Here is a 26,202-nt window from a genome sequence, read left to right on the forward strand (position 1 = left end):
TGCTAACTGTTAGTGAAAAGATCTCTCTCTCTCTCTCTCTCTCTCTCCCTCTCTTTCTCTCTCTCTCTCTCCCTCTCTCTTTCCCTCTCTCCATACCCTCCCTTTCCCTTCTTTCTCCCTCTCTTCTTTGTCTTTCTTCTAGTTTACGTAGAATGATAAATAAGATAAGAAAGGACCTATTGTTTTCCCATGGCCCGTTTCCCTCATGCCCCTCTACCAGCATTAGCACAAAGAGAGAATTATAAACCAAAAAGTTGGCAGTTCCTGCCTAATTTATGTGAGCTATTTTAAAATGTGAGAGTCAGAAGAAAAATCTCATTCCTGCACAGTCTTAGAATGATCCTGAGGGAAACACACACACACACACACACACACACACACACACACACATGCTTTGGAGAGACACAATTTTAACCTGGTCAAATTAAATGCTAAATTAGGAAATTTATCCTTACAAGTGAAAATTACAGTTCCAGAGAAAAACATTCATATACATACACTTAGCATAAACTTTGGTATTTTCAGTACAACATCAATGGACAGACATCTTTGATAACTGACAGCTGCTTTGTGCAAAATAATAACTCTTCTTTCTCTCCCCATCTCCTTCCTTAAGAAACCATTTAAATTATCTAATTAATAACAAGTTGATGTTTTAAACATGAGAATGGCAGGACTTTCTAAAAAAATAATCTGAAATATCATTTTAGTTTACATTAAAAGCTAATCATTTGCAGTAAAAATTAAAAGTGCACTGTCTTTTTTTTTTTTTTTTTTTTGGCCTATCCTTCCATTATTAATTTTAGTAAATCTGAGCTCACAAGATTGTGTCTGCAATATTCAATGAGGTTAAGCCAAGCCAGCTGCCCTCTGCAACTGTTATTGGAGAAAAATGGGTCTCGTGGGAGTGGGGTCCTTGGGGTACCACTGGAATAAGCATTTCCAGAGGCACCAAGGGGAGGATGAGATATGGCAGAAAGCTTTATTTCCGGGGAATTATACCTCTGGGTTTCCAAAGTCCCATTTCCCTTTGTCCAACCATAAAAGACGTGTAGCTGGGATGTCTTAAAGGTAGATGCAAAACCAGTGTCCAGAGTTTTCTTTCCGTGTTGGAGCCCGGTCCGGTTCAGCATCAGGCTAGCTGCAGTCCATTAGTCCATTGTGTGTGAGGTCCTCAAGGCCGTGGGCCATGTGGGTGAAGGCAGGGAAGCAGGAGCAAAAGAACCCCGAAAGCTCTGAGTCACAGGAATCCCAAGAGAACCAAGAGAGCAAACTTCTTTGTTCAGGGAATTAAGTCCCAGGAGCCCAAGTGAGTAAACTCCTTTATTCAGGGGACAGTGTATTCCCAAATGTTGCATGCTTGCAGTGGACATGCCCATTCTGGCCATTCTTAGGTGTGATTGACAGCAAGCACCTTCCTTGTCCCCCAAGTTTACTGAGCATGCATCTGTCTTCCCTCTTTCCTTTGTTGGACCCCTGGGGAGTATAAACTAGCTTCCTGGTGAAGCTGCCCAAATGACATGCCTAAAATGTCTGGCCTTCCCTTTGCTCCTTTCCTATCCTATATAATAAAGAGGTAATACGCAAATTAACCCTCATGCCCTCACAAAATGGCTGCCTATGACCAGGCCAGCAGTGGGGTTAGTGAAGGATGACCAAATGACTGAACAAGCAGGCTGAGTGGGGCGACCAGGCATGCAGGGGGGTTAGTGAGAGACAACCAAACCACTGAACAGCAGGCTGTGTGGGGCAACCAGGCCAGCAGAGGGGGGCAGTTGGGGGTGATTAGGCTGGCAGGGGAGGAGCAGTAAGGGGTGACCAGGCTGGTAGGGAGGGGGCAGTTGGGAAACAACATGGCCGGCAGCAGGGGGCAGTTAGTGGTGACCAGGCAGGCAGGCAGGCAGGTGAGCAGTTAGGAGGCAGCAGTCCAGGATTGTGAGAGGGATGTCCGACTGCCAGTTTAGGCCTGGGATAGGGCCTAAACTGGCAGCTGGACATCCCCCGAGGGGTCCCGGATTGGAGAGGGTACAGGCTGGGCTGAGGGGACCCCTCCCCCCCTGTGCACAAATTTCATGCACTGGGCCTCTAGTTATTAATAACTAGCTAATTACAATGGTATCACAAATAGCTACCCATTTCCTCATTTGACATGAGATATAAAAACTCACTGATATAGTTTTTTTAATGTAAGAGAAAAATTATATATATGTAACTTCCTTCTCCATACTTGCTCAAACCCTAGAAATACAGAAACTACTCCAAAGGAAAAAAATTTAAAATAGTTAAAAATAATGGCATATTAACTTCTTTTCCAATGTTTAATTCTGTCTAACATGCTCCTCACATCAGAATAATATAATATCCTCTTAATTTTTATATCACTTTTTGGATTATTGGATATTTTTTTTAAAATCTATATACCGTATTTTCCAGCATATAAGACCACTTTTTAACCCAGGAAAAATCTTCTATACGCCCAGTCATCTTATACGCCGGAAAATACGGTAGGTTTCTTTTTTAGATGTTAGTAAAAACTATACCTAGTTTTAATTTAAAACTATACCTAGTTTTAAATTTAAGCAAATTTTTATACCTGGATTTCAGTTAAAAGAGAAAGTGCTGATTTAAAAATAGACATATTAAAGATATTTGTTTAGCCCTAGTTGGGTGGATCAATTGTTTTAGCATCATCCCATCCACCAAAAGGTTGCAGGTTTGATTCCTGGTCAGGGTTTGATCCCCAGTCAGGGGCGATTAAAGGAGACAACTGATAGATGTTCCCCTTTCCCCTCAATGGCTCTCTCTCTCTATCTCTCTCTCTCTCACTACTTTTCTCTCTCCCTTCCTCTCTCTCTAAAAATCAATGAAAACATATCCTCAGGTGAGGATTAAAATATGCATGTTTAGATTTCACTAAATCACTAGTAGAAATCCAACCTAAATTAACTGATTCTTAAAGGGATTGTGTGGACTACCTTGTGATAACAGAAGACACTTATCAGCCGACTTCATTACCTAATAGACCCACCGCTGTGCTACCAGTCCCAGCCACAGCTGCAGAGGTTGCTATTTCAAGCCTTAGGACTCTCAGGGATATTCCCAGGCTAAGTCTCAAATTGGAACAAAATTACAAATTGCCTCCCTAGACTTTGAATTTCCATATTTTAAAATGAGTCTTGTCCCTTCATTTAACCACAATAAAAAGCAAATTTGTCAATAGTTTCAAGATCTTTGGAGATAAATAGTGTATAAATAGAGGTTGTAATAATTTTGTCCAAGTCCTTGATCCTTACATACATATTAACAATACATGGCGATGTTTTACTTTGAAGCAAATGTTTGCAAAACTGAAATCTGTTGGTTTGAAAGTTATATACCTGAAGCTTTGCTACTAAATAAATATGTTGTGGGCTGCACCAGGTATTTTTAAACTTTACTCTTCTGACTATAAAAAATTAATACTTTTTCACTCTACATTTTATGGAGAATTTGTTAGGATTAAGTCTTATAAGTTATATAAAACATTTTAAGCAAACTAAACAAATGACATTATACAAAATAGTATAAGAACTATCTGAACTGACAGTGCTGACCAAATTCTTATGCATGAGTTTTGTAAAGTTGGTGAAATTTTTGCACCATTAAATTTATGCACTAGTCCTTGGTCTGTCTGTGAAACCATTTATCTCTTTTTCTTTTTCAAGAAAGTGTCATTAATGATCTGATCATTTAAGGATTCTTGAGTTTTTAGATGGACTCTAATATTGCCTCATTAAAGAAAGTATATGTTTTACAATTTTTTAAATCTAAAAAAAATTGGTGTAATGTACCTCTCTCATAATTAGTGTTGTGAAAAATAATATTTAAAGTTAGATAATACTTAAATACAATATTTATTAGATCACAGTGAAGGCTGGTTTATTCTAGGCAAAAGGCGTATTGCTTGCAAAATAAATACATTATCCATAGCCTTAGTGTTGATAAAAAATAAATAGATGGGAATGAATTCATTGTTGAAAGAAGACCTTTTAATATCCTTTAAGTACATGAAGTAGTTTGAACTCTTTATTCTACTGTACACGACAGGGAGTATCCTGAAGAATTAGACTGTTGTGGATTTGCCCTTGCTTGTTAGGTGGCCTGTCCATTATCTGTAAGGCTGGAGCAAGAATCCCTTTTGGTGAGTTTGTGAAAACTCCTCTGACCAAATCATTATTTGGTTAACTATATCCTAGAGTCTATACTCTGAGAACTGACTAAAAATCAGGGCTGCTCATATGGAACTAATATCTATTTACTAGAGGACTGGTACACGAAATTCATGCACGGGGGTGGGGGGATGTCCCTCAGCCCAGCCTGCACCCTCTCCAATCTGGGACCCCTTGAGGGATGTCCGACTGCCCGTTTAGGCCCGATCCCACCAGGATCGGGCCTAAACGGGCAGTCGAACATCCCTCTCACAATCCAGGACTGCTGGCTCCCAAGCGCTCACCTGCCTGCCAGCCTGCTGCCCCTAACCACTCCCCTGCCAGCTTGATCAATGCCTAACTGCTCCCCTGCTGGCCCAATTGCCCCTAACTGCCCTCCCCTGCTGGCCTGGTTGCCCCAAACTGCCCTTCTCTGCTGGCCTGGTCACCCCTAACTGCCCTCCCCTGCAGGCCTGGTCCCTCCCAACTGCCCTACCCTGCTGGCCTGGTCCCCCCCCAACTGCCCTCCCTTATAGGCCTGGTACCCCCAACTGCCCTTCTCTGCCAGCCTGGTCACCCCTAACTGTCCTCCCCTGTAGGCCTGGTCCCCCCCAACTGCCCTTCCCTATAGTCATGGTCCCCCCCAACTGCCCTTCTCTGCCAGCCTGGTCACCCCTAACTGCCCTCCCCTGCAGGCCTGGGTCCCTCCCAACTGCCCTCCCCTGCTGGCCTGATCACCCACAACTGCCCGCCCTTGCCAGCCATCTTGTGGTGGCCATCTTTGACTACATGGGGGCAACCATCTTGTGTGTTGGAGTGACAGTCAATTTGCATATTACTTTTTTATTAGATAGGATGAGAAAATAAGAACTTATCTACACTAATAAAAGAGAAACATGCAAATTACTGTCACTCCACTACACTACCAGCCAATCAGAGTGAGTATGCAAATTAACCTGAAAACACGGCGGCAGCCCCACCCCCCGCCGCCCCAGGCCAGTGGGGGTCGGAGAAGTTGGGCGCCAGTGCCTGAGGCTAGCTGCAACCCAGGAGACAAAGAAGCAGCCTGCCCCATGATCCCAGGTTGCAGCCAGCAGCAGAAGCCTCACGTCCGCCTGCCCCACGTCCTGGGGGAGACGAAGAAACCAGGCCCCAGTGCCTGAGGCTGGGTGCGGCCCGGGAGACGAAGCCGCCTGCCCCATGATCCCAGGCCACAGCCAGCTGTAGAAGTCACCCACACTGCATCCCAGGGAAGATGGAGAAGCCTCCCACCTGTGATCCAGGCGCCAGCACCTGGCTGGCTACAGCCTGGTAGATGGAGAAACCACCCACCCTGCAGGCCCAGGCACCAGTACCTGCAGCTGGCTGTGGCCCGGAGCCGGAGAAACCACCCACCCATAGTCCTGGGAGCCAGCACTTGCGGCTGCAGTCCAGGCGAAGCCACCTGCCCACCATCCCCTGCAGCTGCAGCTGGCCTGGGCACCTATGGCTGACCAGAGGGAGGGAAGCCCAGATCCCGGGTGCCTGTGGTCAGCTGGAGGAGGGAATCATGGGTCCCGGATGCAGGGCAGAGGCAGAGGTGGTTAGGGGCAATCAAGCCAGCAGGGGAGCAGTTAGGGACTATCAGGCTGGCAGGCAGAAGCAGTTAGGGGCAATCAGGCATGTAGGCGAACAGTTAGGAGCCAGCAGTTCTGGATTGTGAGAGGGATGTCTGACTGCCGGTTATCCCCTGAGGGGTCCCAGTTTGGAGAGGGTGCAGGCCGGGCTGAGGGACACCCTTCCCCGCCCCCAGCACAAATTTTGTGCACTGGGCCACTAGTTTTAAAATATTTACATTGCAAAATGTCCTGGTATGATTTTCTGATTTTCACTCTTGTTTCTTTTCTATAACTTGTCAAAGCTCTTCTGTTTTGTTGCTTTATATTTGATAGTCCTTACCAATCCTCACACTTGGAGTGTAAGGATTGATTTATATCATAAACTTTAAGATATAATCAACTTTAAGATACAATGTGTCTAGAATTTAATTTTTTATAATCCCTTGATTGAAACTGAAAGGCACAAAATCTCCTTCAATGTACCTGAGGCAGAGTATTCATTAAAGGAGCTTGACTAAGAACAAGTACCAATACCTTTTATTTTTAAAAATATATTTTTATTGATTTCAGAGAGGAAGGGAGAGGGAGAGAAAGATAGAAATGTCCATGATGAAAGAATCATTGATTGGCTGCTTCCTGCATGCCCCCCACTGGGGACCGCGCCCGCAACCCGGGCATGTGCCCTTGACTGGAATCGAACTGGAGACCCTTCAGTCTGCAGGCTGACACTCTATCCACTGAGCTAAACCAGCTAGGACACCAATACCTTTTAAATGTCTCAGGCCCTTTGATTTTCTAATCACTTTATGTTCAAAACTAGGCTCCCGGGTTAATAAACTGGGAGGTGGGGTTAGGCTAGATTGATGTTCTCTTTAATTTAATTTAATTTAATTTAAATATGTATCTTAATGTTGGTAGTGAATATATGGAGGTTAACAGTAATATCCTATCTAATAAAGAGGGAATATGCTCATTGACCCTCATGCCATTGCAAAGATGGCAGTGCCCATAGCCAATAAGGAGGAAATATGCTAATTAACTACTCTGCCCTAAAAGATGACAGTACCCACAGCCAATAAGGAGGGAATATGCTAATTGCTTCCCCGCCCTCAAAGATGGCGGCACCCACAGCCACATGATGGTGGCACCCAGTCCTCTCAGCCCCACCGGGGCACCTGCTTCTGGAGTCCCCCAATCCCCTCAGCCTCCCAGCCGCCCAGGGCCCACCCAAGGTGCACGCAAGTCTCGGATGGCGGCTGCCCAGGCTCAGGTAACCAGGGCCGGCCAAGGCTTGCGCTGCTGGCAGTGGCAGCAGCAGAGGTGTGATGGGGGCGTCGCCTTTCCCTGATCGCCGGGTCGCCTCCCGCTCCTGAGGGCTCCTGGACTGTGAGAGAAGGCAGGCCAGGCTGAGGGACCCCCCCCCCACCACCAGTGCATGAATTTTCATGCACTGGGCCTCTAGTAATCAATAATGCTAATTACATTACCTCCTAGATTCATTTTATGTGTCAGTATTAGCTGAGAAGAGCATGGCTTGTCTATTCTGGTTGCTATTGGAGGTAGAGTCTTTGAGATATCCTGAGAAAAAGAATTTTCTGAGACTCCCACAGGAGGATGCAATATAGTAGAAGTCTTTATTTCCATGGAATTACACCCCTTGGTTTCCAAAGTCCCATTTCCCTTAGTCCAGTCATAGAAGTGTAGCTGAGGTTTCAGCAGAGCTAAAATCTGAGCCAGTGTCCAGAGTTTCCTTTCCATGTTGGAGCTGAGTCCAGTACAACATCTGGCTAGTTGCAGTCTATTAGTCCATTGCATATGGGGTCTGCATGGCCATGGGCTACATGGGAGGATGCCAGAAAGCCAAGCCTGAGCCATGAGTCAAGCATGCCAAGAGGAACTAAGAGAGCCAACATCTTTGTTCAGGGGATTAAGTATTCCAAACCTTCATGCGCTTGCAGTGGTTATGCCCATTCTGGCCAGTGATCTCTGTTCCCAAGTGTGACTGACAAAAAAGTATCTTCCCCTATATTATTCCAACTTTACTGGGCACATGTCTGTCTTCCCTTTGTTGGATCCCTGAGGAGTATAAAGTTGCAGTTTCCTGGTGAAGCTGCCCAAATGACATGCTTATAATATCTGGCCTTCCCTTTGCTCCTTTTCTATTATTAATAACCAGTTAATTATAATGCTATCATCCCCATTTCACACTTTCAACTTCTGGACTATAATACACTTGGTGAAAAAATTTTATGAAGATCGGTATATTTGCCTTGAGAATAACGGAAATAGGGAAATGACCTCCTCATGCCTCAGTTCAAGGTAGGGTTCTATACAGTCCAAGATAACCAATCACCAATATTGACTTTTGAGTCCCCATGAAAAAACTAAATTTTGCTGTGAGAAAAGACCAAGTAAAGCAGGTGCATGTGTTTTAACAAATAATATAAAAACATTGAAACAAAAGGTTGTTGAGGTGTAATTAAAGAACAATAAACTCCACATAGAGTACAATTTGACGAGATTTTTCTATAGATTCACCCCTGATACTACTGCCAATAAAATACAAATTTCTATCACTTCCAACTTTCCTCTGGCCCTTCGTAGTCCCTCCCTCATACCCTAACTTGCTGTTGCCATAGCTTAATTTGAAATTTACATAGTTTTATATAAATGCAAAAATATAGTATACACTGTTTTATTTCTTGCATCTTTCACTCATTGAGATTCATCTATGTTGTTGAGTGTATTGATAATTGTTCATTTTTATGGCTGAGTAGTGTTCCCTTGTATAGATAGATACACCAAAATTTGTTTAACCCTTCCCAAGTTAGACATTTGGGTTGCTTCCAGTTTGTGCCTAATAAAACTAAAGATGCCAGATGCTCAACTTTTGCCTTCCAGCGAGGGTAGTGCATCTTCAGAGCGCACTCTGGGCACCATGGCAGCCCCAGCTGCAAGGGGGTGGGGCTGGGCTTTGCAGAGGTGGCACCTGGCGTGGTGGCTGTGCAGTGAGCAGTTCCCCAACAAGTTTTTAGAAATCAGCTACCCAGGGAAAATGACTTTTACTCATATGAGATGCCTTCTGAGGACCCTCTTCCAGAGACAAGGTGACTCCTGTGCTTCCAGATCAACTCTGGGGCTCATCTCTGCAGGGTTTGCGGCTGTTTAAGCTCCAAAACATCCAATCACGAGGTGCGTTACAGCAGTAAGGAGCACCAGACTGGATATCGGGACATAAGCAGGCTTGCATGCAGATAATTTGGACAACACAATTCCAGACCACAACTTCCCGTTAGTTGACATCATAATGGAAACAGAAGATGAGATTGCACCTGAAATTTCAGAAAAAAGAAGATGAATCAGAGATTATAGGGGGCATTGTGAAGAACCTGAGGAAGAATTGGATTCCATGGCAAAACATGAAACAAGAGAAGTTAAAATTTTCCAGAGGTTTAAAATGAAAATAGCCCCGGAACCAGAGAGATTTTCAGATGTGGCAGAGGAATTGCCCCCATTGGGATATCTGGCGAAAATATAACTCAAGAAAAGGATATTCCAGATTGCTCCTGTGGTGCCAAGAGAATATTTGAATTCCAGGTCGTGTCTCAGCTGCTCCACTGCCTAAAGGCCGACAGATTGGGCAGGAGAGTTGGTTGGGGCATCTGACCACCTGCACCTGTGCTGAAGGCTGCAGACTGGGCACTGGCTACACACGGGAATTTGGAAGCAAGATGTAACAGATTCATCTTAAAGACAACCTCACAGAGACTTAAAAATGCTCATTATCTCTTAGACCTTGCAATTCCATTTTCAGGGATTCATCCTAAGAAATTAATTATACCAGACAGAGAGGTACAAAGATTTTTAGGCATTGTTTACAATATCTAAATATTGGTGAAACAAAATGTCCAGTAACATGGAATTACATACATTTTGGTGTATCTACCAAGCAGAAGGCTATGCAGTTTTAATTATACAGAACTATATGCACAACAAATAAGGTACAGATCTAAATAGACACCAAGATACCATTATATATGGTATTCATAGTATGATCATATATTTTTAAATAGCTTACCTTATAATAGACAAATATGCAAATTGACCGCACCTTCACTACGCCCAAGCCACGCCCACCAACCAAGCCACGCCCATCAACCACGCCCACCAGGAAACCGTTGCAGGGAAGCGCCTGCTCCGATCACAGGAGCGAGCCGACCTGGGGGGTCAGCTCGCTCCTGCGATCGGGTCGCAGAGACGCTGGGGTGCGGGCGGAGCCCAAGGCCCGGAAAGCCGCCCGGGGCTTTCCGGGCCTTGGGCGCCAGCCGGGTGCCTGCTCCGATCGCAGGAGTGAGCTGACCTGGGGGGTCAGCTCACTCCTGCGATCAGGTCGCAGGGATGCTGGGGTGCAGTTTTCACCTGCACCAGTTTTCTGCCGGCACCGGGACCCTGAAAGAAGGTAGAAGGCGGTGGCCACAGCCAAGGCCTGGGTCCCCGGTGCCGGCAGAAAACTGGTGCAGGCAGCCAGGTGAATGAAGGTCTATTGCACGAATCTTCGTGCAAACGGGCTACTAGTTTGTATATATGTATGTACACAGAAGTAAATCTGGTAAGATGCATACTAAGTGTGAACTGGTTAACTATGAATGGTGGGGCTAGGTAAAATGTTATTTTTACTTGTAAGTATATTCAATAAAAATGGGTTATGTGCCTAATTAAGTAAAAAATATTAAAATAATAGAACTGCCATGAACATTCATCTCTAATTTTTCATATATTTTATTTTGTTTTGGCAAATACCTATGAGTGAAATGGCTAAGTTGTATGTCAGATGGATGTTTAACATTATTAAAGAAACACCCATCTAACTTCAAAAGTGGTTTAGCATTTTGCATTTTCATCAGAACTGTATAAAAGTTGCAGTCCTTCCAAAATACTTGGTATTTAGCCAATCTAATTTAGAAGCAGCTAAAATCTCTGTTCAATATTTTCAGCTACATAGTGGTTGCTTTCCATTAGCTCCTTAGAGTTTTTTCTTTTGTGTGTGTGTGTTTTTGGGTTTTGTTTTTTGTTTTTGTTTTTTTTTTAAAGAGAACAGAGGGAAGGGAGGAGGGGGAGAAAGAGAAAGAGAAACATGGATGTGAGAGAGACACATCGATTGGTTGCCTCCCACAATGTTCCTGACTGGGGCCTACAACTGAGTCTGCAGGTCAATGTTCTAACCACTTAGCAAACCGGCCAGGGCAAAGATGATTCTTTTAACAGCTATATAAGATTTAAAATTTTGTACTGATATATTAATACTTAAAACTATCTAGAGTAAGCTATAGCCATTAATCTGCACTTTAAAAGTAAAATTTTTGACTTTTATAGGTACTGGAAAAAAATAAGGGTTGTAAAAGAGTAAAGATAACATTTTCTATGTATTTCTTTAAATTATAACTCAACTATCCCTCAAAAATATTTTTTTGCTCAATTTCCTAATATTGTTCAAAGAGATGCTGTTAGGGGGAAAAAAAAGAAACAAGAAATATTCTAGCCAAGAGAACATAACTGGGGACCTGCTCTGCATCTGGCTTCATCTCTGGAAAACTAATCCTTGTGCCAATTAGATCCTGGAATTTATAGTGTTTTTATAAGGCAAAGTGGTCAAGTTGGCTCAATGAAAGCTGTAGCCAAATTTATAGGAAAATGTGTCACACAGGCTTTCCAAGTACATGTCAGAAGACATAAAATGAAGTCAAACTACAGGTGAGCAAAGAATTTTCTCTAGGGCAGGAAACAGATGTGTTGATTTGGGGGGACTGAAATAGCGCAGGAATCCATAATACGAACAATTGTCCAATGCCTTCTTAGCACCTAGAAGAAGCCCAAACATTTCTCCATACTTTAAAATGGCCATAAATTTTACTCTTTATTTAATTATCAATACATGAAATCATAAAGAATCACATCTCAGATATAATTTTTTAGATTAAGAAATACTAAAATAATATTTTCCTACTCCTATAATTTTCAGTGATTCCTAGATTTATAAAAAAGATGTTGAAAATTGAGGATACTTATGTAGTTCAATTCCAAATAAAAATCACTGAAATGCTCACAACTCAACACATATTTATTGACCACCCATTTTGTGTAAGGCACTGTGCCCAGGGCTGAAAGAGATAATAATAATAATAATAATAATAATAATAATAATAATAGAGTAATACAATGAAATAAGTATTACATAGAGGCAAATGCCAAGCATGGTTAATACCGTTTTAATTAGCTAGTTATTAATAATAGGAAAGGAGCAAAGAAATACCAGATATTATAGGCATGTCATTTGGGCAGCTTCACTAGGAAGCTATAATTTCACACTCTCCAGGGAGGGAAGGGATCCAACAAAGGAAAGAAGAGTCACAAGCCCAGTAAAAATGGGGTGAATGGAGAAGCTACTTGCCTATTAATCAACCTGGGGACACAGATGGTTGGCCAGAATGGGCATGGCCACGGCAAGCATGCAAACATTTGGGAATACATAATCCCCTAAACAAAGGAGTTTAGTCTCTTGGGCTCCTGGGACTCTTGTTCGAGGTAAGCGCTCTTGCATTCGCCCCTATGGCCCACGGCCATGTGGATCCCACAGGCAATGGATTGATGGACTGCAGCCAGAAACACAAGCTAACCTAGCCTGATGCTGTATTGGACTACGAAAATATGGAAAGGGGACTCTGGACACTGGCTTTGATTTTGGCTCTACTGAAACCCCACCTACTGTTAGTTCTTCTATAACTGGACGAAGGGAAATGGGACTATGGAAACCCAGGGGTGTGATTCCATGAAAATAAAGCTTTCTACTGTATCTCAGCTTCCAGTGGGAGTCTCAGAAAATTCCTTTTCTTGGGATATCGCAAGAACCCCACCCATAACAGCAACTGGGGGAGGTGGGGGGAGACAAGGCACACTCCCCTCTGATAACATGGTGACTAGAGAGAAAAAAAAGACTGACTCTTTTGTAAGGTCATTCAGAAGAAAGGACAATTGAAAAGTTTGAAGAACAAGTAGGAGCTTGCTTGTGCAAAAAATCAGAGAGGGCTCTCACTACATTGAGAATGTGGCAGTAACTGGGATGAGAGCATGCGGGAAGGTGGCCTGAGATGAAGCTATGGAAAGGTCAGTGGGAGCCAGGTCAGGTAGAATTATCTTTATTAGACCATGAAAGAATATAGTCACACTGGAATTTTAGATTCATTACTCAGGTTGTTTCTTGAGAATGACTTCGGGGGCAATAATACTGGAGGTAGAGAGACTTGTTAAGCATTATAGTATTCTGGCTAAAATGTCTGAGTCTAAACTAGGATGCAAAGAATGTCTTCAATAAAAGTTCAAGGAAGGAAGAAAGAAGGGAAGGAGAATGAGAGGCTAGGAAAAGGGCAAGGAGAAAGGAAGTCAAGTCTTACCCTCATTTCTCAGAGGAGGAAACAAACGGGTCCTCAGAGAGAAAAGTGTCTTTATCCAGTCTACAAAAACAGCAGTTTAGAGCTTCCAGCCCAGAGACCCTTATAGGGGGGAGGGGAGTTTGAATTACAGCATTAATAAGAAACTTAAAAAATAATAGCATCTGCAAAATTTTTATTGTCTTTGCTGACTTATTTAAAATAGTAATTTTAACCTCAAGAAAAGCATGTGTTACCGATTGGAATGTAATGTTACTGGCAATGTCTTTGTACATATTTTCCAAGACTTCATGGAGTTGGCTTAGGTTTTTCTTTCCTTAGACCGAAGCTCATGTTTGCTGAAGTTCTGTTGCAGTACAATGAGGTTCCTCTTCTCATATGTCTATGTTTTTATGTATGTTGTGATTATTATAAAACTTTTTCAGGGATATAGTTAAATTTTTCAAGATTATAGTTAAATTTTTATTTTTAAACCACCTCCAAAACTTTCCAAAAGGTAAGGTACTACAGATGGCTTCTAAGATAATACATTTTAGCAAAGCTAAGTGTTTGTTCACATTTTCCAGAACATTTACATCCAAGAAGAACCAAATGGGGATACATTTCCTCATTCTTTACTCATTTAAACACCATTTGAGTTTAACATCTTGAGTTCAATGAGGTTAACTCTTAAAAAACAAATGTGTTATGTTTTATAACCATGCTACAGAATTTAGAACTGAATCGAAAACAGTTGGCTTATCACAGCCTATATCAATTATGAAATTGATGCAAAGTTAATATTATCATAATTTCCAGGTTTCTATTTCTGTCAGTGCCAACACCATTATTTCGGTCTCCTGGACTAAAAGCTTTGACATCATTTTTGAATCTGCCCTCTTTTTGCCCATTATGAATAAGTTACTAGTAAGTCCATTTGCAACCTCTTATAAAACTGCCTTAATCATCTTAATAGTAATCAATCTCTCCATCACCTATATCTTCTTTTTTTTCCTAGTAAAGTTATTTACTTAGTTATAATACCAATCTCCAAGTGCTTGAAATAAAAATCTCCATAGTCTTCATTTGGACCGTATGTCACTTTCTTTCTGAATGTCTTTTTTTTTTTTTTTTATTAAAATAACCTTTAAAACACTCCATGTGTTCTACTTTCTAACACTCAGCTACGGGTTTTTGGAAAGGCCACACACAGGTCACTTACTCCATGAAGTGGCAAATTGGCCCTTGTTTTGGAAAATCCTCCAGGTATTTATCCAGAAATATATGTTCATGAAATTCTGAACCATCATCATCAAAACTGCTTCATAGTTAATTGGGAACTCCCACAGTCTCCCCTCTTTCATCCACTGGATCATCTCTTCAAAACATCCTGAAAGGACTCTGCATTTATTACAGCTGACTGCTTAGCAAATTCCACATCCCAAAGTGAAGGTTTGCTGTTTCAGGTGCCTCTTCAATAGCTGCCTTAAGATAAAAAAAAAATATTAAGTCTCTTTGCCCTGAATATATTTTTCCTAAAACCTTTTCTAAGATCAGTAGTCCTATCCTGGACAACGTAATTGTCAGACCCTTCATCACACTGAATCTGATGAACGGGTTTTGTTCTAACGCTAGCCAGTGGCACATCTGGCAACTTTCATATGTGATATCATGGTACTGAATCTAATGTTAGGCCTTTCTCCATCTTTCTGTGCCATTGCGTCTTCCTCATGCTGCTGGGGCTGCCTGAGCAGCTAGCTGTCTGCTTGACAAAAGGGAGCGAATCTGCAACAGCAGATGCAGCGGCCACCAATCCAGGACTCGGTGGCCTCTTCTCTTCTTTGGGGCATCCCGTACCTTTTTGAAGCCCGCCAATTGTGGCCTGCAAACTTCGAAGCGATCTTCTGTCGGGCGTCTTTGTGGTTTGTTCATTTACTGTGTTGAATTCAACTGCATGTCCTTGATGATATTTAACAAGTCTTTTGTTTTTTATTTATTTGTATTCTCCTTTACACTGCGATCTTCTGTCGGGCGTCTTTGTGGTTTGTTCATTTACTGTGTTGAATTCAACTGCATGTCCTTGATGATATTTAAAAAGTCTTTTGTTTTTTATTTTTTTGTATTCTCCTTTACACTGCCTTGGCTCTCCGTCTCCTTGGAAATCTCGTGGGTTTGGATGGACTGCCCACCTTTCTTGGTAAGGATCACGTTGTTAGTGCCAAAATATTCTTGGATATCATTTTTTGTCCTCACCTGTCTGTGTGGAGCATCAAGTAGCACAATCGCAGCCATGGATACCTCTGGGCCTCCAGAGCACAAAGGCAGGCAGGAACGGGGGACAAGAGGTGGGATCACCAAGACGCTTAGAAGCATTGCCCAGAAACAAACTGAACTGCAAACAGGAATAGCATGTCATCCCCATCACCTATATTCTCTCTCTCTTTTTAAAAAATCTTTATTGTTGAAAGTATTACAGGTGGCTTGGTGCTCCGGAGTGGAGTGCGGGGCAATGCCATTCATCGACAGCCAGCATGTCATCCACAAGTATTTCCTGCCCCGAGCCTATGCCGTTGCCATCCCACTAGCTGCTGGCCTCCTGCTGCGCCTGTTTGTGGGGCTGTTCATCACCTATGTGATGCTGAAGAACCAGAAGGTGACCAAAAAGCCTCAGTGAGGGCCCAGCGGGGATGCGGTGGCCTCCCCTCTGGTGCATACCAAGGGCGGGGGCACACAGGACCTGGGCAGGCATTGCAGTCCCTCAAGCATGGCTGCCCTGCAGACACCCCCAGGGATGGAGCTGTTCAGGACTCACTCCTGACTGACCAGAACCCCCACTTCTCTTCTGCTCACTCTTCCAGAGCCAGGAGGAAGTACCTGGAAATCTCCCTCTCTCCCCATTCTGCCTCAGGGCCTGAAAGATACTGGGCCTCCCTACCTCACTTTCAGACCCCCTGTCACTTTTTCCTCTGGGTTCTACCCTCTTGCCTCAGTTTCCCTCCTGTCACATGCTCATGTTGGAATTGGCACGTTTTAAGGCATCATGTGGCCTCTCCCCCCACATGTCCTTTTTCTCCGCAAAGGCAGCTTTCCCGGGTCTGACACAGCCAGGGACTCCACAGGACTTCTTGACCTGGAAAGCTTAGAGGAAGGACCAATAGGCCTTGGGACCACTGGGCACACTGGGCCCCCAGATCTTCGCATAGAGTCCCAGCCCCTCAACCCTCGCACTGGCCTACTGGGGAGAACTGAACAATAAACGTTGATGGTGTGTTAAAAAAAAAAAAAAAGTATTACAAATGTCCTCTTTTCCCCCATTAACCTCTCCAGCCCGCCCCCGCCCTCCACCCCAGGCTTTCCCCACCTAATTGTCCTTGTTCATGGGTTAGGCATAGATACATACAAGGTCTTTGCTTGATTACCTCCCACCCACCCACCCTCCCCACCTTCCCTCTGAGATTCTGCACTCTGTTCCATGCTTCTATGCCTCTGGATCCTCTCTGTTCATCAGTTTATTTTGTTACTTAGATCCCACATATGAGTGAGATCACGTGATACTTGTCTTTCTCTGACTGACTTATTTCACTTAGCATGATACTCTCCAGTCCCTCCATGCTGTCTCAGAGGGTAAGAGATCCTTCTTTTTTACTGCTGCATAGTATTCCATAGTATAAATGTACCACAGAATTTTTATCCACTCATCTGATGGGCACTTGGGATGTTTCCAGATCTTAGCTATTGTAAATTGTGCTGCTATGAACATAGGGGTGCATATATTCTTTCTGATTGGTGTTTTGGGTTTCTTAGGATATATTCCTAGAAGTGGGATCACTGGGTCAAATGGCAGTTCCATATTTAATTTTTTGAGGAAACTCTGTACTGTTTTCCATAATGGCTGCACCAGTCTGCATTCCCACCAGCAGTATACTAGGGTTCCCTTTTCTCCACATCCTTGTCAGCACTTGTCATTTGTTGATTTGTTGATGGTAGCCATTCTGACAGGTGTGAGGTTATACCTTATTGTCATTTTAATTTGCATCTCTCTGATGATCAGTGACTTTGAGCATGTTTTCATATGCCTCTTGGCTGTCTGTATGTCCACTTTGGAAACATGTCCATTTAGGCCCTTTGCCCATTTTTTAGTTGGATTGTTTGTCTTCCTTTTGTTAAGTTGTATGAGTTCCTTATATAGTTTGAATAGTAAGCCTTTATCAGATGTATCATTGCCAAATATGTTCTCCCATACAGTGGGCTCCCTTTTTGTTATGTTGATGATTTTTTTTGCTGTGCAGAAGCTTTTTATTTTGATGTAGTCCCAGTTGTTTATTTTCTCCTAAGTTTCCTTTGCCCTAGCAGATGTATTCTTAAACACATCACCTATATTCTCTTAATTCTTTTACCTAGCTGAGATTATACTGAATATTAAATTATGTAACCTGTATGTTACACTTAATTTAAAACACAATGTTAACAGATTCAGTAAATATCACTCTATAACATTAGGGCTATTAAAATATTCTTACATGTTTAGATATTTGATTGTTTTCTTTAAATAATAAAGTAATAAATACTTTTGGGAATAAAATCTTTCTTGTATTTCAAATTATAATCCAAGAATAGATTTTAAGAATTGTTTGTTTATTTATTTATTTATTTTTTATCCTCATCCAAGGATATTTCCATTGACTTTTTTTAGAGACAGGGGAACAGAAGGAGAGGAGAATGACAGAGAGAGACACATCAATTTGTTGCCTCCCACACATATCCCTACAGTGGGCAGGAACGAATCTATAACCTGCGGTAGGTGCCCTTGGCTGGGAATCTAACCCATGACCCTTCAGTCCATGGGTCGACACTCTAACCACTGAGCTAAACCAGCCAGAGCAAGAATTGTTTTTATAAGATTAAAGGGTATGTGTATTTTAACTATTAATTGATAGTCCAATTTTTTTTTACAAAATGGTTCCATGCTGTTATACTATATTCAGCAACACTATTCCCATTAAATTTTGTGATCTTTGCTAATATGATAATAAATATTTTCCTATGAGTTCATTAATCACATGTATTTTTTCTTTTATAAATAATTTTGACCCTTCATTCATTTACCTTTTGACAATTTTGATGTTTACTTATGAATCTATGCGAACTCATTATATATTAAAGAAAAAAATGTTATACTTGCTGCAGGTTTTCCCCCAAAGTATTGTTTTTATTTACATGTTTTATTTACACACACATTTTTATTTTAGTGCTATTAAAATAATGGATCTATTTCTTTGTTATTTTATTATTTGCATTGTTTTATTATTAATGCAATATGGGCATATTATAGGAAACAGAAAATGCTGCAATATAGAGAGAAGAAAATAAAAAATCAGTGACAGTGCTTATAGTAAATTATTAAATAAAAAGATATCTCAACCATTAAACCACAATGATGTTTTCCCCATAAATTTCAATGCAAATTCTATTTTAATCATTTCATAAAATTAAATATTTATACTCCATAATGTACTTAACCATTTTCTACTTGGGTCATTAAGGTTTTTAGTATGATGAACAATGTCTCAGTAAATATTTTGTACATGAATCTTAGATCATAGTTTTAATTGTGTTTTTGGGATACATTCCTGAAAGCTAAACTATTGAATCAAGGGTTATAAACACATTAGGACTTGCCAACTTGCTTTCCAGGGTGTTAATTCACTCATCCACCAATGGTATCTAAGAATGTTAATACTGTTTTTAAAAGTCTGTTAGTTAGATATGTAAAGATGTTTATTTGATGCATATTTTCTTGTTATAATTATGTTGGGCACTAAATATGGTTTTTCAGCTCCAAATCCACCCTTCACTGCCCGGCTTGGAGATGCTGACTGGGGCTAGGACTCTGCAAACTATTTCTCTTCAGCCAGCAGTGCCCTATTGGATCCTGGGACGAGGGCCCTACAAGGGGACCACAAAACAGGAGAAGGGAGAATAAAGACTTTCTCCTTACCATGTGCTCCTGCCAGTCTTCCCAGACTGGGTTTCTTTCCCTGACAGCAGCCATTGGTCCCATGTTCTTTCCACAATCCCAGAATGACACATGCTCTCTGTGGTACCAGCATCCACGGGGCAGTCACTCTTCTCAGAGGTCTGGATCTCAGTTCCATAGGATCCTCTTGTAAGCTTCCTGGTTGTGAAAACACCACCTCTTCCCTCTGTTCCTCCAGCTCTCACGTGCTAGCGCTCATGCAGTTACATCACCATCATCTCAGAGAGTTCCATTTGACTGAGCTATACTAATTCTTGAATCAGAGGTCAAGCTAGGGCAATAGCTCCAATACTTGTCTGCATATGACAATCACTGCAGGAGCTTTCTCAAACTTCCAAAGCCCAGGCCACACCCCAGACCAATTGAGTCCCAGTCTCTAGGGGTAGAAACAAGCATCATTATTATTATTACTAGAGGCCCAGTGCACAAAATTTGTGCATGGGGGAGGGGTTCCCTCAGCCCAGCCTGTACCCTCTCCAATCCGGGACCCCTCAGGGGATGGCCAACTGCCGGTTTCAGCCCGATCCCAGGGATTGGGCCGAAACCAGCAGTTGGACATCCCTCTCACAATCCGGGACCACTGGCTCCTAACTGCTCACCTGCCTGCCTGCCTGATCACCCCTAACCACCTCTGCCTGCCAGCCTGGTTGCCCCTCACTACCCCCCTCTGCTGGCCTGGTCACCCCACACAGCCTGCTGGTCAGTCGTGTGGTTGTCCCTCGCTAACCCCCCTGCCAGCTTGGTTGCCCCATGCAGCCTGCTGTTCGGTTGTTACTGTGAGGGTGTCGTGACCAATTTGCATATTACCCTTTTATTAGTATAGATTATTAATTTATTATTTTCTAAGCTTCCCAGGTGTTTACAGTGTGCAAACAAATAACCTAGGTGTTGGTTAAACAAAATGACAGGATAATTAACATCATATATTCTTCTATAAGATTGCTACAAGGGACTAATCACCACTCTCCGTCTCTCTCAAATCCCGGCTGCTGATAACCATAGAAATTACTTTTATCTTTTTAGTGTCTGGGCTACCTACATTTCTGTCTTTGAGTAAGGCCTAGAAAGAAAATGCATTCCTTGAATTCATTTGGTGCATGAAAGAAAACTCTTCATCCTTCATGGAAAAACACAGTGCTAACAGGTATTTTGGTTTCCTGGTCTGCAGGTTGGTTTGTTTAGAATGGCTTATAAGTGGCATTTAAAGGCACTGAAACACCTGCAGTGCTCAAAAAAGTGTGAAATTCTTTTCTGCTTTTGTAAACAGTAGAGGAAATATCAGGGCATCTGAAGTTCCCGCTGAACGCCCTGCCATGCTAAAGGGAAGGCGAACTAGCTGACCAGGGCAGAGTCGCCTGCTGGCCGACAGGAAGATGTGATAAGCATGGCAAAGTGCTCATTTGGTAAAAGAAAGCGTACATCTTTGTTTGAATTACCTGGCAAAGGCTAATTCCTGCTCACGGAAAGGTTTGAATGTTTGGGAAACAAGAAATCAGAAGGCAGAGCGCCTTGATTTGGTTTTTGTGTTTCACATTACTCCAAATGAAAGGAGCATAAATGCAAAGGGAAGGAAGGGAGATGAAAGCGAAAGGGCAAGCTGCAGCCTTCTTCCATGTAAATGAGTTATTCTTCTTAATAAGTCCTGTTCCTGTAAGTAATTAGCTGAATATGGAATCTGGATGAATGGGTGATGCTAAATAAAATAAGAATTGACCCCGGTCCACAGCTGTTTGTTGAAGTGAACCCTGTAAGAACCTCTCAGGGCTGTGGCAAAGTCAAATGCATAACTGGTTCAGCTCAGCTAATTCAAAGCAAAACCGCAATGCTTGTCCCAATTATCAGAATGTTTCAGGAGAAAATGATTTCTCTTGTGTTTTCCACTTCATTTGCATGTATAGCTTAAGATAATGTATTCACAGACACATCTCTTTTCTTTATATATTTCCCATAATTTTCAGAGAGCAAATATTTGAGGAAAAAAGAACCCACAGCTTATCTACATTGTATTACTTGTCATTTTTTTTTTTTTGCATTGGAGGAAAAAGGCTGCCCATAGTGTGTATTCAGTTTGTTTTGTATCATCTGTATACTCACTTCATTTGTTCAAAATCATTTAGTAAATTTTTACTATGAGCTAGGCATCTGGATTGCTTTCATGTATAAGAAATGAATAATGTATGGATGAAGTACGGTCATTTATTGAGATAATCTATCTTACCTTATAATAGACAAATATGCAAATTGACCACACCTTCGCTACGCCCAAGCCACGCCCATCAACCAAGCCATGCCCACCAGGAAACCGTTGCAGGGATGTTGGGGTGTGGTGGAGCCCAAGGCCACCGCCCGGGGCCAAGTCCCGACCCTGAAAGAAGGCAGAAGGTGGTGGCCACAGCCAAGGCCTGGGTCCCCGGTGCCGGCAGAAAACTGGTGCAGGCAGCCAGGTGAATGAAGGTCTACTGCACGAATCTTCGTGCAAACGGGCTACTAGTCTAATCTAATAATAGACAAATATGCAAATTGACTGTACCTTCGCTACACCTAAGCCACGCCCACCGGCCAAGCCACGCCCACCAACCAATCAGGACGAGTATGCAAATTGCCCCAACAAAGATGGCGGCTAATTTGCATATCAAGACAGCATCCAAAGAAGGGAGTAAAGCTTCGAAGAAGCAAGCAAGCTGGGGGGGAGGAGAAGGGCGGGGCGGGGCCGGGGGCGAAGGGAAATGTGGGCGGGCTGGAGGAGAAGGCGGGGCGGGTGACAAGGGCGGGGCGGAGGTGGGGCCGGGGGTGAAGGGAAACGCGGGTGAGCTGGAGGAGAAGGTGGGGCTGGGGACAAGGGCGGGGCAGAGGCGGGGCCGGGGGCGAAGGGAAACGCGGGTGGGCTGGAGGAGAAGGTGAGGCGGGTGGCAAGGGCAGAGCGGAGACGGGAGGGGTTGAAGGGAAATGCGGGCGGGCTGGAGGAGAAGGTGAGGCGGGCGACAATGGCAGAGCGGAGGCAGGGCCGGGGGCGAACGGAAACACAGGCGGGCTGGAGGAGAAGGCGGGGCGGGTGACAAGGGCGGAGCGGAGGCAGGGCCGGGGGCGAACGGAAAAGCAGGCGGGCTGGAGGAGAAGGCGAGGCGGGTGACAAAGGCGGAGCGGAGGCGGGGTAGAGTGCAGCAGGAAATCCTATTGCAGGATTTTTCCTGCAATGGGAAAGCTCGTATATATATAAAAGGCTAAGTGACAGACCATATATCCGTCCAATCATCTGACTGGCCTGCCGGGTCATATGACACGTGGGCAATTTAAAAACAAACGTTGACTCACACATGTGCAATATATATAAAGCTCTCGCAAGGAAAATTAGTTGAGCACTCTGAAAGTGTTTTTAGTCTTAATGTGGTATACAGGGAAGTATCAGAATAAGTTTAATCAATTTATCAGTCATCGTTTTTATCAATGTTGTTTTTATATTATGTTTTTGGTGTTTTTATATCTTTTTGTTGTTTTTATATCATACTAGAGACCTAGTGCACAAATTCGTGCATGGGTGAGGTATGGCCAGCCCACCCTGATTGGGGCCGATTGGGCTGGGCCAGCGGTGGGGAGGGGCCATGGGCAGTTGGCTGGCCTGCTCCAGCCCCGATCAGGGTGGGGGAGCCGATTGGGGGCAGGGTTGGCCAGGGGAGGGGCCACGGGCATTTGGCTGGCCAACCCTGCCCCCTGGTTGAACTCCCGGTCAAACTCCCAATCAATGGGACAATTTGCATATTAGGCTTTTATTATATAGGATCTTTGTTGTTGTTATTGTTTATTCATTAATCAATTTATATATTATTTTTATATATATTTTACTAATTTTCTTTCATCTCTGACACTTCTATTATAGAGAAAGGGTGAATAGTGATATTAAATATTTCTTCTAATTAATTTCCTTTCAATGTGCATGAATCTGTGCACCGGGCCATTAGTTAATTTATGATTGTTTTCTCTCTCTTTTTTTCTTTCCCACTCTGCAGGGAGTAGCCAGACCCATAGCATTGCTTTGCCTTAGGGATTTTGTTGGTTGTGGGTAAAGTAGTAGCTTCTTCTTTCCCAAACTGAAACAGTACCACTTCTATGGCTTGTAACCCCTGGAGGGGTACAGACATGTAGTGGATGCATCAGAAAGGTCCAATCAGGAGACAGAAACCACATAGTAATTTGAACAAGGACATTTTAATATAAAGAATTATAAAATGTAACAATGGAGTAACTGTAAAAAAAAAAAAAGGGGGAGAATGCTGAGGCAGGAATCTGAAAACTTTTTCTGTTAAAGGGCTGGATAATAAATATGTCAGGCTTTGGGGACCATTAGGTCTCCGTTGCAACTATTCAGTTATGCCATTACAGCATCAAAGCAACCAGAAACAAATGTAAATAAATGAGCTTGGCTGTGTTCTGATAAATCTTTATTTATAGAAACCAACAGCAGGTCGAAGTTGCTGACCCCTGTTCTAAAGAATACCTTCAGGCTGCTAAAGAGAAAATCACAGGTGCAAAATGGCATCACTAGTGCTAAAGCCCGTGATACCAAACCTAGATTTAACACCCGATCCAATTGCTGTTTCTGCCTCTCCAGGGAACAGAATCTTAGTCAGTCAGTCTGGGATTTTCTGGTCTAGCACCAGGAAGGTAGTCTGTCAAATGGGCCCTCTCCACCTCCCACAGAAAGAAACCCTTGCCATTCCTTTCCACTCAAAAAGAAGATGCCTGGTTTAAAAATAACTTCCTTCCTTCCTTCCTTCCTTCCTTCCTTCCTTCCTTCCTTCCTTCCTTCCTTCCTTCCTCTCTCTCTCTCTGCTCTTTTTTTCCTTTCCTTTTCTTTTCTGTTTTATTTTGTTAATAGCACCCCTGCCTCACCCCTCTTCCTATAAAAACCTCCCATTTGGACATCCCCACTTAGTGCCCTTAGTGCCCTTCTAATGGGCTGCTGCCTGGCTCACCAATTGCTTAATAAAGCCAACGAGTCTTCACATTCACTCGGTTGAATTTCCTTCTTGAACGGGGCTGAGGGAGAGAACCCAAGGGAAGAACAACTTGGAAAGCAGGCCAGCTTCCTAGAGCTGGGAGCCAGACCTACCACAGGTGGTGTACTTGGGCCCTCTGGATGGTGAAGTTTGTTGCATTGTCCTGGCCAGAGCTGGTGCGCAGGACAAGCAGAAGCAGCCTCAGTGCTGGGAGCCCACCTACTGGCAGGCCAGTGGGAGGCCTGGTGCACATGAAGTCCACACCAGGAAGGTCAGTGAGATGGTCACCAGGCTGAGACTGAGGTCCTGAGCCTGTCAGAAGACTGCTCATGCAGGTTGCACGTATAGAAGAGACCGCCTCTAGCAGCAAAGCAGAAGGAGCAGAAGCCAAAAAACTGACTGCTCAAAGGACCCAGAAACATCAACTCCTTCCTCCTGCAGTGTCCTCTAGCGCCCTCTATTGACAACTTTAGCACCATGCTTGCTGCAAAGCTGGTGATAAAAGTGTAGATGGAGAGCAGAGGTGTAATAAACTGATAATTGTCATGATGCAGAAGAATTCCTAACAAAATCGATCAAATCCTACCACGGAACAAGTATGCATCTCAAGCCATAATTTCCGGTGGACATTCTACAATTCTAAATATTTTATTTAGCTCCCAACTTCTCCCACTGCTGGGCCAGCAAGAAAGTCAACCCCCATTTGTATGGTGTACCCAACCTCTCCAAGCTTGTGTCAAGAGGCCAAGGGACTGGGAAGAAAGAAATCACTTGATCCTCCAGTTGTCTGCCCACATAGGTTTCCATGGAAAATGTCCTGTGTGTCTGCCTGCAGAGCCATTCAGCTCTGGCGGCACTTCCCTTGGTCGTGGGTAAATTTGTTGCCAAATTTCCTCAACTCTGTCCAGGATTGGCTCCACATTTGCTATCATATTTTGAAATTTTGGATCTATGTTTTCAATAAATGTAAACAAAATTTATAGACTGGGAAATCTTTGCATAAACATATCTATTTTCATTTTTAAAAATAAACATTTTTCAGTAGACTGTGGAAGACATTGGGAAAATGGCAAGCCTAAATAAATCTCATTCTGGAATCAGTAGGGGGATGGATTACCTGCTTCCAGTTCTCTCTTCCACAGCTGCCCCCACACATGACTAACACGAGTACTGCCCTAACAGCCACAGCAACATGTACAACTTTTTTCTCTCCACTTAGCCTCATATTCACGGTGCCAGACTAGTTAAATTGAGTTCCCATAGGAATAAACCCAGATTGAGACTCAGACCAGAGTCCCTAGAAACAAAGATCCTAGTTACCTAAATACAGAATAACAGTAACAAGAACAATATAAGGGCATGTTTTCTATGTGGTAAGCACTGCCCTCACAGCTTTACATGTACTAACTCATTTAATCCTCATAGAATGCCTATGAGAAAGATAGTTATTTTCCCCATTTAACAGATAAGGTAACTGAGGCACAGAGAGGTTTGGTGACTTGTCCAAAGTTAAGTGGCAGAGATGCCTGAAATTGAAGCATCTAAGCTTTAACAGTCTTTACAGGTAATGCATTTTTTTTTCCAGTTGTATCCTATATAATAAAAGCCTAATATGCTAAGTGTTCAGTCATCTGGTCGTCCATTCAACCAATCAAAGAGTAATATGTTAATGATATGCTAAGGCCACTCAACTGCTTGCTATGACGTGCACTGACCACCAAGGGGCAGACAGTCGACCGGTCAACCAGTTGCTATGATGTGCACTGACCACCAGGGGGTAGATGCTCCGACCAGTAGGTTAGCTTGCTGCTGAGGTCCAGCCAATCAGGACTAAGTGAGTTGGGCTGGACATGCCCTGGAGCCCTCCCACAGTCCCTCCAGGCTGGCCAACCTCCTGCATTCCTACTCTTTTATTAGATAGGATGCTAACTATTTGTGTATCTCAACATAAAATGACACAGT

At 43.1% G+C, this 26,202-nt stretch overlaps 1 protein-coding gene and 2 pseudogenes across 1 annotated transcript; 2 read left to right on the plus strand and 1 right to left on the minus strand.

The window, feature by feature from the left end:
• Positions 1–8,657: 8,657 nt before the first annotated feature.
• On the plus strand, positions 8,658–9,536 carry LOC103292549 (programmed cell death protein 2-like; annotated as a pseudogene).
• A 4,755-nt stretch (positions 9,537–14,291) lies between these two features.
• On the minus strand, positions 14,292–15,582 carry LOC103292548 (28S ribosomal protein S31, mitochondrial-like; annotated as a pseudogene).
• Positions 15,583–15,718: 136 nt separating this feature from the next.
• LOC129149631 (dolichol phosphate-mannose biosynthesis regulatory protein-like) lies at positions 15,719–15,887 on the plus strand. Its single transcript, XM_054718404.1, has one exon. The coding sequence runs from the start codon at positions 15,719–15,721 to the stop codon at positions 15,881–15,883; it is 165 nt and encodes a 54-aa protein (XP_054574379.1). The 3' UTR covers positions 15,884–15,887.
• Positions 15,888–26,202: the final 10,315 nt, after the last annotated feature.

The sequence above is a fragment of the Eptesicus fuscus genome, chromosome 7 (genome assembly GCF_027574615.1).
Source record: "Eptesicus fuscus isolate TK198812 chromosome 7, DD_ASM_mEF_20220401, whole genome shotgun sequence".
Lineage (NCBI taxonomy): Eukaryota > Metazoa > Chordata > Mammalia > Chiroptera > Vespertilionidae > Eptesicus > Eptesicus fuscus.

What these genes read in the sequence shown, in the direction of transcription:
- LOC129149631 (XM_054718404.1), top strand. Translation starts at nt 15,719, where the DNA reads ATGCCATTCATCGACAGCCAGCATGTCATCCACAAGTATTTCCTGCCC.